The 15,675-nt window shown below is 41.9% G+C and overlaps 1 protein-coding gene across 4 annotated transcripts in view; it reads left to right on the plus strand.

Moving 5' to 3' along the window:
• LOC139750896 (uncharacterized) overlaps positions 1 to 15,675 on the plus strand; it is a 270,500-nt gene that overhangs the window by 205,311 nt on the left and 49,514 nt on the right. For all 4 annotated transcript variants that reach the window (XM_071665771.1, XM_071665770.1, XM_071665773.1 and 1 more), the window contains one exon: positions 8,198 to 8,335. In XM_071665771.1, the coding sequence (XP_071521872.1) occupies positions 8,198 to 8,335 (138 nt within the window). The remainder of the gene's footprint in view (positions 1 to 8,197; positions 8,336 to 15,675) is intronic.

Consider the following 15,675-nt stretch of genomic DNA (forward strand, 5'->3'; position numbering starts at 1 on the left):
CTTTTTTAATAAATTCCACTGCAATACCATCCAAACCTGCTGGCTTTCATCTTCCACAAAGCTTTTACTACCTCTTCTCTGTTTACCAAATCATTTTCCCTAACCCTCTCACTTTGCACACCACCTCGACCAAAACACCCTATATCTGCCACTCTATCATCAAACACATTCAACAAACCTTCAAAATACTCACTCCATCTCCTTCTCACATCACCACTACTTGTTATCACCTCCCCATTTGCGCCCTTCACTGAAGTTCCCATTTGCTCCCTTGTCTTACGCATTTTATTTACCTCTTTCCAGAACATATTTTTATTCTCCCTAAAATTTAATGATACTCTCTCACCCCAACTCTCATTTGCCCTCTTTTTCACCTCTTGCACCTTTCTCTTGACCTCCTGTCTCTTTCTTTTATACATCTCCCACTCAATTGCATTTTTTCCCTGCAAAAATCGTCCAAATGCCTCTCTCTTCTCTTTCACTAATAATCTTACTTTTTCATCCCACAACTCACTACCCTTTCTAATCAACCCACCTCCCACTCTTCTCATGCCACAAGCATCTTTTGCGCAATCCATCACTGATTCCCTGAATACATCCCATTCCTCCCCCACTCCCCTTACTTCCATTATTCTCACCTTTTTCCATTCTGTACTCAGTCTCTCCTGGTACTTCCTCACACAAGTCTCCTTCCCAAGTTCACTTACTCTCACCACCCTCTTCACCCCAACATTCACTCTTCTTTTCTGAAGACCCATACAAATCTTCACCTTAGCCTCCATAAGATAATGATCAGACATCCCTCCAGTTGCACCTCTCAGCACATTAACATCCAAAAGTCTCTCTCACGCACCTGTCAATTAACACGTAATCCAATAACGCTCTCTGGCCATCTCTCCTACCTACATACGTATACTTATGTATATCTCGCTTTTTAAACCAGGTATTCCCAATCACCAGTCCTTTTTCAGCACATAAATCTACAAGCTCTTCACCATTTCCATTTACAACACTGAACTCCCCATGTATACCAATTATTCCCTCAACTGCCACATTACTCACCTTTGCATTCAAATCACCCATCACTATAACCCGGTCTCGTGTATCAAAACCACTAACACACTCATTCAGCTGCTCCCAAAACACTTGCCTCTCATGATCTTTCTTCTCATGCCCAGGTGCATATGCACCAATAATCACCCATCTCTCTCCATCAACTTTCAGTTTTACCCACATTAATCGAGAATTTACTTTCTTACATTCTATCACATACTCCCACAACTCCTGTTTCAGGAGTACTGCTACTCCTTCCCTTGCTCTTGTCCTCTCACTAACCCCTGACTTTACTCCCAAGACATTCCCAAACCACTCTTCCCCTTTACCCTTGAGCTTCGTTTCACTCAGAGCCAAAACATCCAGGTTCCTTTCCTCAAAGATACTACCTATCTCTCCTTTTTTCACATCTTGGTTACATCCACACACATTTAGACACCCCAGTCTGAGCCTTCGAGGAGGATGAGCACTCCCCGCGTGACTCCTTCTTCTGTTTCCCATTTTAGAAAGTTAAAAAAAATACATATATATATATATATATATATATATATATATATATATATATATATATATATATATATATATATATATATATTATCCCTGGGGATAGGGGATTAAGAATACTTCCCACGTATTCCCTGCGTGTCGTAGAAGGCGACTAAAAGGGGAGGGAGCGGGGGGCTGGAAATCCTCCCCCCTCGTTTTTTTTTTAATTTTCCAAAAGAAGGAACAGAGGGGGCCAGGTGAGGATATTCCGAAAAAGGCCCAGTCCTCTGTTCTTAACGCTACCTCACTAATGCGGGAAATGGCGAATAGTTTGAAAAAAAAAAAAAAATATATATATATATATATATATATATATATATATATATATATATATATATATTATACTATTTGCCAGTTCCGCGATAGCGAGGTAGCGTTAAGAACAGAGGACTGGGCCTTTGAGGGAATACCCTCACCTGGCCCCCTTCTCTGTTCCTTCTTTTGGGAAAAAAAAAAAAAAAACGAGACGGGAGTGGGGGAGGAATGGGATGTATTTAGGGAAGCAATGATGGCTTGCGCAAAAGATGCTTGTAGCATGAGAAGCGTGGGAGGTGGGCAGATTAGAAAGGGTAGTGAGTGGTGGGATGAAGAAGTAAGATTATTAATGAAAGAGAATAGAGAGGCATTTGGACGATTTTTGCAGGGAAATAATGCAAATGAGTGGGAGATGTATAAAAGAAAGAGGCAGGAGGTCAAGAGAAAGGTGCAAGAGGTGAAGAAGAGGGCAAATGAGAGTTGGGGTGAGAGAGTATCATTAAATTTTAGGGAGAATATAAAGATGTTTTGGAAGGAGGTAAATAAAGCGCGTTAGACAAGGGAACAAATGGGAACTTCAGTGAAGGGGGCTAATGGGAAAGTGACAACAAGTAGTGGTGATGTGAGAAGGAGATGGAGTGAGTATTTTGAAGGTTTGTTGAATGTGTTTGATGATAATAGAGTGGCAGATATAGGGTGTTTTGTTCGAGGTGGTGTGCAAAGTGAGAGGGTTAGGGAAAAATGATTTGGTAAACAGAGAAGAGGTAGTAAAAGCTTTGCGGAAGATGAAAGCCGGCAAAGCAGCTGGTTTGGATGGTATTGCAGTGGAATTTATTAAAAAAGGGGGTGACTGTATTGTTGACTGGATGTTAAGGTTATTTAATGTATGTATGATTCATGATGAGGTGCCTGAGGATTGGCAGAATGCTTGCATAGTGCCATTGTACAAAGGCAAAGGGAATAAGAGTGAGTGCTCAAGTTACAGAGGTATAAGTTTGTTGAGTATTCCTGGTAAATTATATGGGAGGGTATTGATTGAGAGGGTGAAGGCATGTACAGAGCATCAGATTAAGGAAGAGCAGTGTGGTTTCAGAAGTGGTAGAGGATGTGTGGATCAGGTGTTTGCTTTGAAGAGTGTATGTGAGAAATACTTAGAAAAGCAAATGGATTTGTATGTAGCATTTATGGATCTGGAAAAGGCATATGATAGAGCTGATAGAAATGCTCTGTGGAAGGTATTAAGAATATATGGTGTGGGAAGCAAGTTGTTAGAATCAGTAAAAAGTTTTTATCGAGGATGTAAGGCATGTGCACATGTAGGAAGAGAGGAAAGGGATTGGTTCTCAGTGAATGTAGCTTTGCAGCAGGGGTGTGTGATGTCTCTATGGTTGTTTGATTTGTTTATGGATGGGTTGTTAGGGAGGAGAATGCAAGAGTTTTGGAAAGAAGGGCAAGTATGCAGTCTGTTGTGGATGAGAGAGCTTGGGAAGTGAGTCAGTTGTTGTTCGCTGATGATACAGCGCTGGTGGCTGATTAATGTGAGAAACTGCAGAAGCTGGTGACTGAGTTTGGTAAAGTGTGTGAAAGAAGAAAGTTGAGAGTAAATGTGAATAAGAGTAAGGTTATTGGGTACAGTAGGGTTGAGGGTCAAGTCAATTGGGAGGTAAGTTTGAATGGAGAAAAACTAGAGGAAGTGAAGTGTTTTAGATATCTGGGAGTGGATTTGGCAGCGAATGGAACCATGGAAGCGGAAGTGAATCATAGGGTGGGGGAGGGGGCGAAAATTCTGGGAGCCTTGAAGAATGTGTGGAAGTTGAGAACATTATCTCGGAAAGCAAAAATGGGTATGTTTGAAGGAATAGTGGTTCCAACAATGTCGTATGGTTGTGAGGTGTGGGCTATGGATAGAGTTGTGCGGAGGAGGGTGGATGTGCTGGAAATGAGATGTTTGAGGACAATATGTGGTGTGAGGTGGTTTGATCGAGCAAGTAATGTAAGTGAAAGAGAGATGTGTGGTAATAAAAAGAGTGTGGTTGAGAGAGCAGAAGAGGGTGTTTTGAAATGGTTTGGTCACATGGAAAGAATGAGTGAGGAAAGATTGACCAAGAGGATATATGTGTCAGAGGTGGAGGGAACAAGGAGAAGTGGGAGACCAAATTGGAGGTGGAAAGATGGAGTGAAAAAGATTTTGAGTGATCGGGGCGTAAACATGCAGGAGGGTGAAAGGCGTGCAAGGAATAGAGTAAATTGGGGCGATGAGGTATACCGGGGTCGACGTGCTGTTAATGGATTGAACTAGGACATGTGAAGCGTCTGGGGTAAACCATGGAAAGTTCTGTGGGGCCTGGATGTGGAAAGGGAGCTGTGGTTTCGGTGCATTATTACATGACAGCTAGAGATTGAGTGTGAACAAATGGGGCCTTTGTTGTCTTTTCCTAGCGCTACCTCGCACACATGAGGGGGGAGGGTGTTGTATTTCCATGTGTGGCGGGGTGGCAATGGGAATAAATAAAGGCAGACAGTATGAATTATGTACATGTGTATATATGTATATGTCTGTGTGTATATATATATGTGTACATTGAGATGTATAGGTATGTATATTTGCGTGTGTGGACGTGTATGTATATACATGTGTTTGTGGGTGGGTTGGGCCATTCTTTCGTCTGTTTCCTTGCGCTACCTCACTAACACGGGAGACAGCGACAAAGCAAAATAAATGTTAGAAGCAGTGAAAAGTTTTTAACGAGGATGTAAGGCATGTGTACGTGTAGGAAGAGAGGAAAGTGATTGGTTCTCAGTGATTGTAGGTTTGCGGCAGGGGTGTGTGATGTCTCCATGGTTGTTTAATTTGTTTATGGATGGGGTTGTTAGGGAGGTGAATGCAAGAGTTTTGGAAAGAGGGGCAAGTATGAAGTCTGTTGGGGATGAGAGAGCTTGGGAAGTGAGTCAGTTGTTGTTCGTTGATGATACAGCACTGGTGGCTGATTCATGTGAGAAACTGCAGAAGCTGGTGACTGAGTTTGGTAAAGTGTGTGAAAGAAGAAAGTTAAGAGTAAATGTGAATAAGAGCAAGGTTATTAGGTACAGTAGGGTTGAGGGTCAATTCAATTGGGAGGTGAGTTTGAATGGAGAGAAACTGGAGGAAGTGAAGTGTTTTAGATATCTGGGAGTGGATCTGGCAGCGGATGGAACCATGGAAGCGGAAGTGGATCATAGGGTGGGGGAGGGGGCGAAAATTCTGGGAGCCTTGAAGAATGTGTGGAAGTCGAGAACATTATCTCGGAAAGCAAAAATGGGTATGTTTGAAGGAATAGTGGTTCCAACGATGTTGTATGGTTGCGAGGCATGGACTATGGATAGAGTTGTGCGCAGGAGGATGGATGTGCTGGAAATGAGATGTTTGAGGACAATGTGTGGTGTGAGGTGGTTTGATCGAGTGAGTAACGTAAGGGTAAGAGAGATGTGTGGAAATAAAAAGAGCGTGGTTGAGAGAGCAGAAGAGGGTGTTTTGAAGTGGTTTGGGCACATGGAGAGAATGAGTGAGGAAAGATTGACCAAGAGGATATATGTGTCGGAGGTGGAGGGAACGAGGAGAAGAGGGAGACCAAATTGGAGGTGGAAAGATGGAGTGAAAAAGATTTTGTGTGATCGGGGCCTGAACATGCAGGAGGGTGAAAGGAGGGCAAGGAATAGAGTGAATTGGAGCGATGTGGTATACCGGGGTTGACGTGCTGTCAGTGGATTGAATCAAGGCATGTGAAGCGTCTGGAGTAAACCATGGAAAGCTGTGTAGGTATGTATATTTGCGTGTGTGGACGTATGTATATACATGTGTATGGGGGGGGTTGGGCCATTTCTTTCGTCTGTTTCCTTGCGCTACCTCGCAAACGCGGGAGACAGCGACAAAGTATAAAAAAAAAAAAAAAAATCATTTATGCATTTATTATACATATTTACCATTTGCCATGTCAGGAAACAGATGATGAGTGGCCCATCCACTCACATACACATATATACACATAAACACCCACATACGTACATATATAGACATATACATATCAGCATGTACATATGTATACATACACATACGCAGACAGTACATGCATACATGTTTGTATTCATACTTGCTTACCTTCATCCATTCCTGGCACTACTCTGCCCCACAAGAAAATAGTATCACTACCCCTTGCTTCAGCGAAGTAGTGCCAAGAAAAAAAGACAAAAAAGGTCGCATTTGTTTACACTCAGTCTCAAGCTGTCATGTGTAATGCACTGGAACCACAGCTTTCTATCCATATCCAGGCCCCACAGACCTTTACATTGTTTAGCCCAGACACTTCGCATGCCCTAGTTCTGTCCATTGACTGGAAGTCGATCCCAGTATACCACATCATTCCAATTCACTCTATTCCTTACACGCCTCTCACCCTCCTATATGTTCAGGCCCCAATCGTTCAAATTCTTATTCACTCCATCTTTCCACCTCTAATTTAGTCTCTCACTTCTCCTTCTTCCCTCCACCTCTAACACATATATCCTCTTTGTCAATCTTCCACACTCATTCTCTCAATATGTCCAAAATATTTCAACACACCCTCCTCTGCTCTCTCAACCATACTCTTTTTCTTGCCACACATTTCTCTTAGCCTTGCATTACTTACTCGATCAAACCAGCTCACACCACATATTGTCCTCAAACACTTCATTTCCAACTCATCCACCCTCCTCTGCACAATCCTCTGTACAACCCTATCTATAACCCATGCCTCACAAGCATATAAAATATTCACTCTATTCCTTGCAAACCTTTCACCCTCATGTATGTTCAAGCCCCGATTGCTCAAAATCTTTTTCACCCCATTCTTCCACCTCCAATTTGGTCTCCCTATTCTCCTCGTTCCCTCCACCTCTGACACATATATCCTCTTTGTCAATCTTTCTTCACTCATTCTTTCCATGTGACCAAACCATTTCAATACACCCTCTTCTGCTCTCACCACCACACTCTTCTTATTACCACACATCTTTCTTACCCTTTCATTACTTAATAAACCACTTCTCACTACATACTGTCCTCAAACATTTAATTTCCAATACATCCACCCTCCTCTGCACAATCCTATCTATAGCCCATGCCTCGCAACTGTATAACATTGTTGGAACCACTATTTCTTCAAACATATCCATTTTTGCTCTCCGAGAAAATGATCTCGCCTTCAACACATTCTTCAACACTCCCATAACCTCCGCCCCCTCCCCCACCCTGTGACTTACTTCCATTTCCATGGTTCCATCCACTGCTAAATTCACTCCCAGATATCCAAAACACATCAGCAAGGTAGCACCAGGAAACAGGCAAAGAATTGCCCATCCACTTACAAACACATATATACACATAGACGCCCATACATGCACATATACATACATAGACATACATATATACACATGTGCCTATTCATACTTGCTTGCCTTCTTCCATCCCTGTCACTACTGCACAACACAGGAAATAGCGTCCCCCTCCTTCAGCAAGGCAACACCAAGAAAAGACAAAAAAAGCCACATTCATACACACTCAGTCTCTAGGATGCTCAGGTGTATGTATGGACCATGGTAAAGTGCCCTGAGGTTCGGCAGAATGCACGCATGATTCCATCATACAAAGGCAAAGGGGATAAAGGTGAATGTTCAAACTACAGAGGCATAAGTTTGTTGAGGGTATTGATTGAGAGGGTAAAGGTATGTACAGAGCATCAGATTAGGGTAGAGCAGTGTGGTTTCTGAAGTGGTAGAGGATGTGTGGATCAGGTGTTTGCTTTGAAAAATGTAGGTGAGAAATACTCATTCCTGACATAATTCTCTTTCTTCAGCTCCTCAAATGATATTCCTCATACTTGGTGTGTATTTTCCAAACCCTCTATCCACAACAGTCTAGGCCTTTCAGCTTTTCCCCCTTCTTCATGGTATCCACACCAAGAACTTTGTAGAATTTAAGTTATCCATTCTTTGCATATGTTCATATCATCAAAATACATTCATGTCCATGAAGTACAAATTTTCAGTTTTGATTTATCACAATCTGCATAATGATAAAGACATGATAGCTTAATAAATCTGTTGATTTTTTTTCATAAGCAAACTGATAATGTTTAATAAATTTCAGTCTGGATCCGTTTCATGGAACTAAAACTGCCAACCATTCCAGCAATGTGGTCCCTTTTAAACTTTTGCAAATTATGAAAATTGGAAATTCACAATTCAGACAAGAATATTTTTGGCTTATCACAAATGTTGGATAAACATTTAAGCATATGACTAACCAGTAATTTCCATTTTTCCCCAGAAATTTATGGAAAGAGATGGTAGAGATGAAAATCCATTTGGGATAGGCAGTTTTATCACTTCCAGAGTGAAGATGATCTCTTCCATCATGAGCTTCTTGCAGAACCCAAGCCCATCTAGAGTCCGTCGCACTATACAGGTATGGATTTTCCTGAAACTAATCTTGTCCATATTCTCTGGGTGTAAATGTAAGGGTTCTACAAAATTTCTAGTGTTCTGTCTCAATCATGCTTTAGTAAAACTCTGTGTCTAGTATACCAAGACTTGAAAAAATGGGCTCTGATAAGCCTTGAGTCACTAGAGGGTACTTATCTCGTTATCACAAGACTCAATCTTTTCATGATTTGTCACTGAATAAAAGAACTTTGTAGAAACTCAGCTTTTCTATCTTTCAAGGTAGACAGAAAAGACACCTGAAGAACTTAATCATAATGATGATAACTATAATGATAATGAAATTAGAATAATAACAATAATAATATTAATAGTAATAATAATAATGTGTGGGATAAAGGTGAGTGTTCAAATTACAGAAGTATAATTTTGTTGAGCATTCCTGGGAAATTATATGGGGGGGGGGTATTGATTGAGAGGGTAAAGGCATGCACAGAGCATCAGATTGGGGAAGAGCACTGTGGTCTCAGAAGTGGTAGAGGATGTGTGGATCAGGTGTCTGCTTTCAGGAATATATGTGAGAAATACTTAGAAAAACAGATGGATTTGTATGTAGCATTTATGGATCTGGAGAGGACATATGATAGAGTTGATAGAGATGCTCTGTGGAAAGTTATTTATTTATCTATTTTGCTTTGTCGCTGTCTCCCGCATTAGCGAGGTAGCGCAAGGAAACAGACGAAAGAATGGCCCAACCCACCCACATACACATGTATATACATATATGTCCACACACACTAATAGACATACCTTTACATCTCAATGTATACATATATATACACACACAGACATATACATATATACACATGTACATGATTCATTCTGTCTGCCTTTATTCATTCCCATCGCGACCTCGCCACACATGGAGTAACCAACCCCCTCCCCCCTCATGTGTGCAAGGTAGCACTAGGAAAGACAACAAAGGCCCCATTTGTTCACACTCAATCTCTAGCTGTCATGTAATAATGCACCGAAACCACAGCTCCCTTTCCACATCCAGGCCCCACAGAACTTTCCATGGTTTACCCCAGACGCTTCACATGCCCTGGTTCAATCCATTGACAGCATGTTGACCCCAGTATTTGCTCTATTCACTCTATTCCTTTCTAATTCACTCTATTCCTTGTATACCTTTCACCTTCCTGTATGTTCAGGCCTCGATTGCTCAGAATCTTTTTCACTCCATCTTTCCACCTCCAATTTGGTCTCCCACTTCTCCTCATTCCCTCCACCTCTGACACATATATCCTCTTGGTCAATCTTTCCTCACTCATTCTCTCCATGTGACCAAACCATTTCAAAACACCCTCTTCTGCTCTCTCAACCACACTCTTTTTATTACCACACATCTCTCTTACCCTATTATTACTTACTCGATCAAACCACCTCACACCACATATTGTCCTCAAACATCTCATTTCCAGCACATCCACCCTCCTGCACACAACTCTATCCATAGCCCACGCCTCGCAACCATACAACATTGATGGAACCACTATTCCTTCAAACATACCCATTTTTGCTTTCCGAGATAATGTTCTCGACTTCCACGCATTCTTCAAGGCTCCCAGAATTTTCACCCCCTCCCCCACCCTATGATTCACTTCCGCTTCCATGGTTCCATCCGCTGCCAAATCCACTCCCAGATATCTAAAACACTTCACTTCCTCCAGTTTTTCTCCATTCAAACTTACCTCCCAGTTGACTTGACCCTCAACCCTACTGTACCTAATAACCTTGCTCTTATTCACATTTACTCTCAACTTTCTTCTTTCACACACTTTACCAAACTCAGTCACCAGCTTCTGCAGTTTCTCACATGAATCAGCCACCAGCGCTGTATCATCAGCGAACAACAACTGACTCACTTCCCAAGCTCTCTCATCCACAACAGACTGCATACTTGCCCCTCTTTCCAAAAGTATATGGTGTGGGAGGTAAGTTGCTTGAAGCAGTGAAAACTTTTTATCAAAGATGTAAGGCTTGTGTACGAGTAGGAAGAGAGGAAAGTGATTGGTTCCCGGTGAATGTTGGTTTGCGGCAGGGATGCGTGATGTCTGCGTGGTTGTTTAATTTGTTCATAGATGGGGGTTGTTAGGGAGGTGGATGCAAGAGTTTTGAAGAGAGGGGCAAGTTGCAGTCTGTTGTGGATGAAAGGGCTTGGGAAGTGAGTCAATTGTTGTTCGCTGATGATACAGTGCTGGTGGCTGATTCAGGTGAGAAACTGCAAAAGTTAGTGACAGTTTGGTAAAGTGTGTGAAAGAAGAAAGCTGATAGTAAATGTGAATAAGAGCAATGTTATTAGGTTCAGTAGGGTTGAGGGACAAGTTAATTGGGAGGTAAGTTTGAATGGAGGAAAACTGGAGGAAGTGAAGTGTTTTAGATATCTGGGAGTGGATTTAGCAGCGAATGGGAAGTGAGTCAATTGTTGTTTGCTGATGATACGGTGCTGGTGGCTGATTCAGGTGAGAAACTGCAAAAGTTAGTGACAGTTTGGTAAAGTGTGTGAAAGAAGAAAGCTGAGAGTAAATGTGAATAAGAGCAATGTCATTAGGTTCAGTAGGGTTGAGGGACAAGTTAATTGGGAGGTAAGTTTGAATGGAGGAAAACTGGAGGAAGTGAAGTGTTTTAGATATCTGGGAGTGGATTTAGCAGTGAATGGAACCATGGAACCGGAAGTGAGTCATAGGGTGGGGGAGGAGGCAAAGGTACTGGGAGCATTGAAAAATGTGTGGAAGGCGAGAATGTCATCTCGGAGGGCAAAAATGGGTATGTTTGAAGGAATAGTGGTTCCTACAATGTTATATGGTTGTGAGGCATGGACTATAGATAGGGTTGTGCAGAGGAGGGTGGATGTGTTGGAAATGAGATGTCTGAGGACAATATGTGGTGTGAGGTGGTTTGATCGAATAAGTAATGAAAAGGTAAGAGAGATGTGTGGTAATAAAAAGAGTGTGATTGAGAGAGCAGAAGAGGCTGTAATGAAATGGTTTGGCCACATGGAGAGAATGAGTGAGGAAATATTGACAAAGAGGATTTATGTGTCAGAGGTGGAAGGAATGAGAAGTGGGAGACCAAATTGGAGGTGGAAAGATGGAGTCAAAAAGATTCTGAGCAATCGGGGCCTGAACATACAGGAAGGTGAAAGGCATGCAAGGAATAGAGTGAATTAGAAGGATGTGGTATACCAGGGTTGATGTGCTGTCAATAGATTGAACAGAAAGCATGTGAAGCATCTAAGGTAAACCATGAAAAGTTTTGTGGGGCCTCGATGTGGAGAGGGAACTGTGGTTTTGGTGCATTACACATAACAGCTAGAGACTTAGTGTGAATGAATGTGGCCTTTGTTGTCTTTTCCTGGCACTTCCTCGCGCATGTGCGGGAGGAAGGGGTGTCATTTCATGTGTGGCGGTGTTGCGACGGGAATGGACGGGGGCAGCAAGCAGGAGTGTGTACATGTGTATATATGTATATGTATATGTGTATGTATATGTATGTATACATTGAAATGTATATGTATGTATAAGTGCATGTGTAGGTGTTTATGTATATACATGTGTATGTGGGTGGTTTGGGTCATTCTTTCATCTGTTTCCTTTGTTCTACCTCACAAACGCAGGAGACAGTGAATAAGTATAATAAGTAAGATAAATAATGATAATAATAATGATAACAATGATGATATTACTATTATTATTATTATTACTATTATTATTATTATTATTATTATTATTATTATCATTATTATTATCATTATTATTAGTATTATTATTATTATTATTATTAATGATAATAATAAAATGATAATAACAAAAATAATAATAATAATCTTTCTTCTCATGCCCAGGTGCATATGCACCAATAATCACCCACCTCTCTCCATCAACTTTCAGTTTTACCCATATTAATCGAGAATTTACTTTCTTACACTCTATCACATACTCCCACAACTCCTGTTTCAGGAGTATTGCTACTCCTTCCCTTGCTCTTGTCCTCTCACTAACCCCTGACTTTACTCCCCAGACATTTCCAAACCACTCTTCCCCTTTACCCTTGAGCTTCGTTTCACTCAGAGCCAAAACATCCAGGTTCCTTTCCTCAAACATACTACCTATCTCTCCTTTTTTCACATCTTGGTTACATCCACACACATTTAGGCACCCCACTCTGAGCCTTCGAGGAGGATGAGCACTCCCCGCGTGACTCCTTCTTCTGTTTCCCATTTTAGAAAGCTACTACAAGGAGGGGAGGATTTCTGGCCCCCCGCTCCCGTCCCCTCTAGTCGCTTTCTACGACACGCGAGGAATACGTGGGAAGTATTCTTTCACCCCTATCCCCAGGGATAATATACATATATATATACACACACACATACACACACATACACATACATACGCACATATACACACACACACACATACATATATATACATATGAAAAAATGTAAAAAACAATTTAGAAAACTGAAACTTCTAGCTTGAAATGAATGAAAAAAATGAATGTCACATAATGGTTCAACCTCTGGGTATGGAAAAAAGGAAATGTATAATTTATTTACACAAACGTCAATAGCAGTTCTCATCAATTTAACCACTGTATCAATAAGCTTCAATGTCTAAGCTACATTAGGAAGTGAGTCAGTTGTTGTTCGCTGATGATACAGCGCTGGTGGCTGATTCATGTGAGAAACTGCAGAAGCTGGTGACTGAGTTTGGTAAAGTGTGTGGAAGAAGAAAGTTAGGAGTAAATGTGAATAAGAGCAAGGTTATTAGGTACAGTAGGGTTGAGGGTCAAGTCAATTGGGAGGTGAGTTTGAACGGAGAAAAACTGGAGGAAGTGAAGTGTTTTAGATATCTGGGAGTGGATCTGGCAGCGGATGGAACCATGGAAGCGGAAGTGGATCATAGGGTGGGGGAGGGGGCGAAAATTCTGGGGGCCTTGAAGAATGTGTGGAAGTCGAGAACATTATCTCGGAAAGCAAAAATGGGTATGTTTGAAGGAATAGTGGTTCCAACAATGTTGTATGGTTGCGAGGCGTGGGCTATGGATAGAGTTGTGCGCAGGAGGATGGATATGCTGGAAACGAGATGTTTGAGGACAATGTGTGGTGTGAGGTGGTTTGATCGAGTGAGTAACGTAAGGGTAAGAGAGATGTGTGGAAATAAAAAGAGCGTGGTTGAGAGAGCAGAAGAGGGTGTTTTGAAGTGGTTTGGGCACATGGAGAGGATGAGTGGGGGAAGATTGACCAAGAGGATATATGTGTCGGAGGTGGAGGGAGCAAGGAGAAGAGGGAGACCAAATTGGAGGTGGAAAGATGGAGTGAAAAAGATTTTGTGTGATCGGGGCCTGAACATGCAGGAGGGTGAAAGGAGGGCAAGGAATAGAGTGAATTGGAGCGATGTGGTATACCGGGGTTGACGTGCTGTCAGTGGATTGAATCAAGGCATGTGAAGCGTCTGGGGTAAACCATGGAAAGCTGTGTAGGTATGTATATTTGCGTGTGTGGACGTATGTATATACATGTGTATGGGGGGGGGTTGGGCCATTTCTTTAGTCTGTTTCCTTGCGCTACCTCGCAAACGCGGGAGACAGCGCCAAAGTATAAAAAAAAAAAAAAAAAAAAAAAATAATGATAATCTCTTTTTAATTTCTATTTTGCTTTGTCGCTGCCTCCCGCGATAGTGAGGTAGAGCAAGGAAACAGATGCAAGAATGGCCCAACCAACCTACATACTCATGTTTATACATACACGTCCACACACACAAATATACATACCTATACATCTCAACGTGTACATATATATACACACACAGATATATACGTATATACACATGTACATACTTTATACTGTCTGCCTTTATTCATTTCCATCGCCACCTCGCTACATATGAAATAACAACCCCCTCCCCCCTCATGTGTGCGAGGTAGCGCTAGGAAAAGACAACAAAGGCCACACTCGTTCACACTCAATCTCTAGCTGTCATGTAATAATGCACCGAAACCACAGCTCCCTTTCCACATCCAGGCCCCACAGAACTTTCCATGGTTTACTCCAGACGCTTCACATGCCCTGGTTCAATCCATTGACAGCACATCGACCCTGGTATACCATATCATTCCAACTCACCCTCCTCCATGTTCAAGCCCCGATCACTCAAAATCTTTTCACTCCATCTTTTCACCTCCAATTTGGTCTCCCACTTCTCCTCGTTCCCTCCACCTCTGACACATATATCCTCTTGGTCAATCTTTCCTCACTCATTCTCTCCATGTGACCAAACCATTCCAAAACACCCAATTCTGCTCTCTCAACCACACTCTTTTTATTACCACACATCTCTCTTACCCTATTGTTACTTACTCGATCAAACCACCTCACACTATATATTGTCCTCAAACATCTCATTTTCAGCACACCCACCCTCCTGCGCACAACTCTATCCATAGCCCACGCCTCGCAACCATACAACATTCTTGGAACCACTATTCCTTCAAACATACCCATTTTTGCTTTCCGAGATAATGTTCTCGACTTCCACACATTCTTCCATGCTCCTAGAACTTTCGCCCCCTCCCCCACCCTGTGATTCACTTCCACTTCCATGGTTCCATCCGCTGCCAAATCTACTCCCAGATATCTAAAACACTTCACTTCCTTTAGCTTTTCTCCATTCAAACTTACCTCCCAGTTGACTTGACCCTCAACCCTATTGTACCTAATAACCTTGCTCTTATTCACATTTACTCTCAGCTTTCTTCTTTGACACACATCACCAAACTCAGTCACCAGCTTCTGCAGTTTCTCACATGAATCAGCCACCAGTGCTGTATCATCAGCGTACAACAACTGACTCACTTTCCAAGCTCTCTCATCCACAACAGACTGCATATTTGCCCCTCTTTCCAAAACTCTTGCATTCACCTCCCTAACAACTCCATCCATAAACAAATTAAACAACCATGGAGACATCACACACCCCTGCTACAAACCTACATCCACTGAGAACCAATCACTTTCCTCTCTTCCTACACGTACACATGCCTTACATCCTCGATAAAAACTTTTCACTGCTTCTAACAACTTGGCTCCCACACCATATATTCTTAATACCTTCCACAGAGCATCTCTATCAGCTCTATCATATGCCTTCTCAAGATCCATAAATGCTACATACAAATCCATTTGCTTTTCTAAGTATTTCTCACATACATTCTTCAAAGCAAACACCTTAGCCACACATCCTCTACCACTTCTGAAACCACACTGCTCTTCCCCAATCTGATGCTCTGTACTTACCTTCACCC

This window comes from Panulirus ornatus, chromosome 10 (assembly GCF_036320965.1).
Source record: "Panulirus ornatus isolate Po-2019 chromosome 10, ASM3632096v1, whole genome shotgun sequence".
NCBI lineage: Eukaryota > Metazoa > Arthropoda > Malacostraca > Decapoda > Palinuridae > Panulirus > Panulirus ornatus.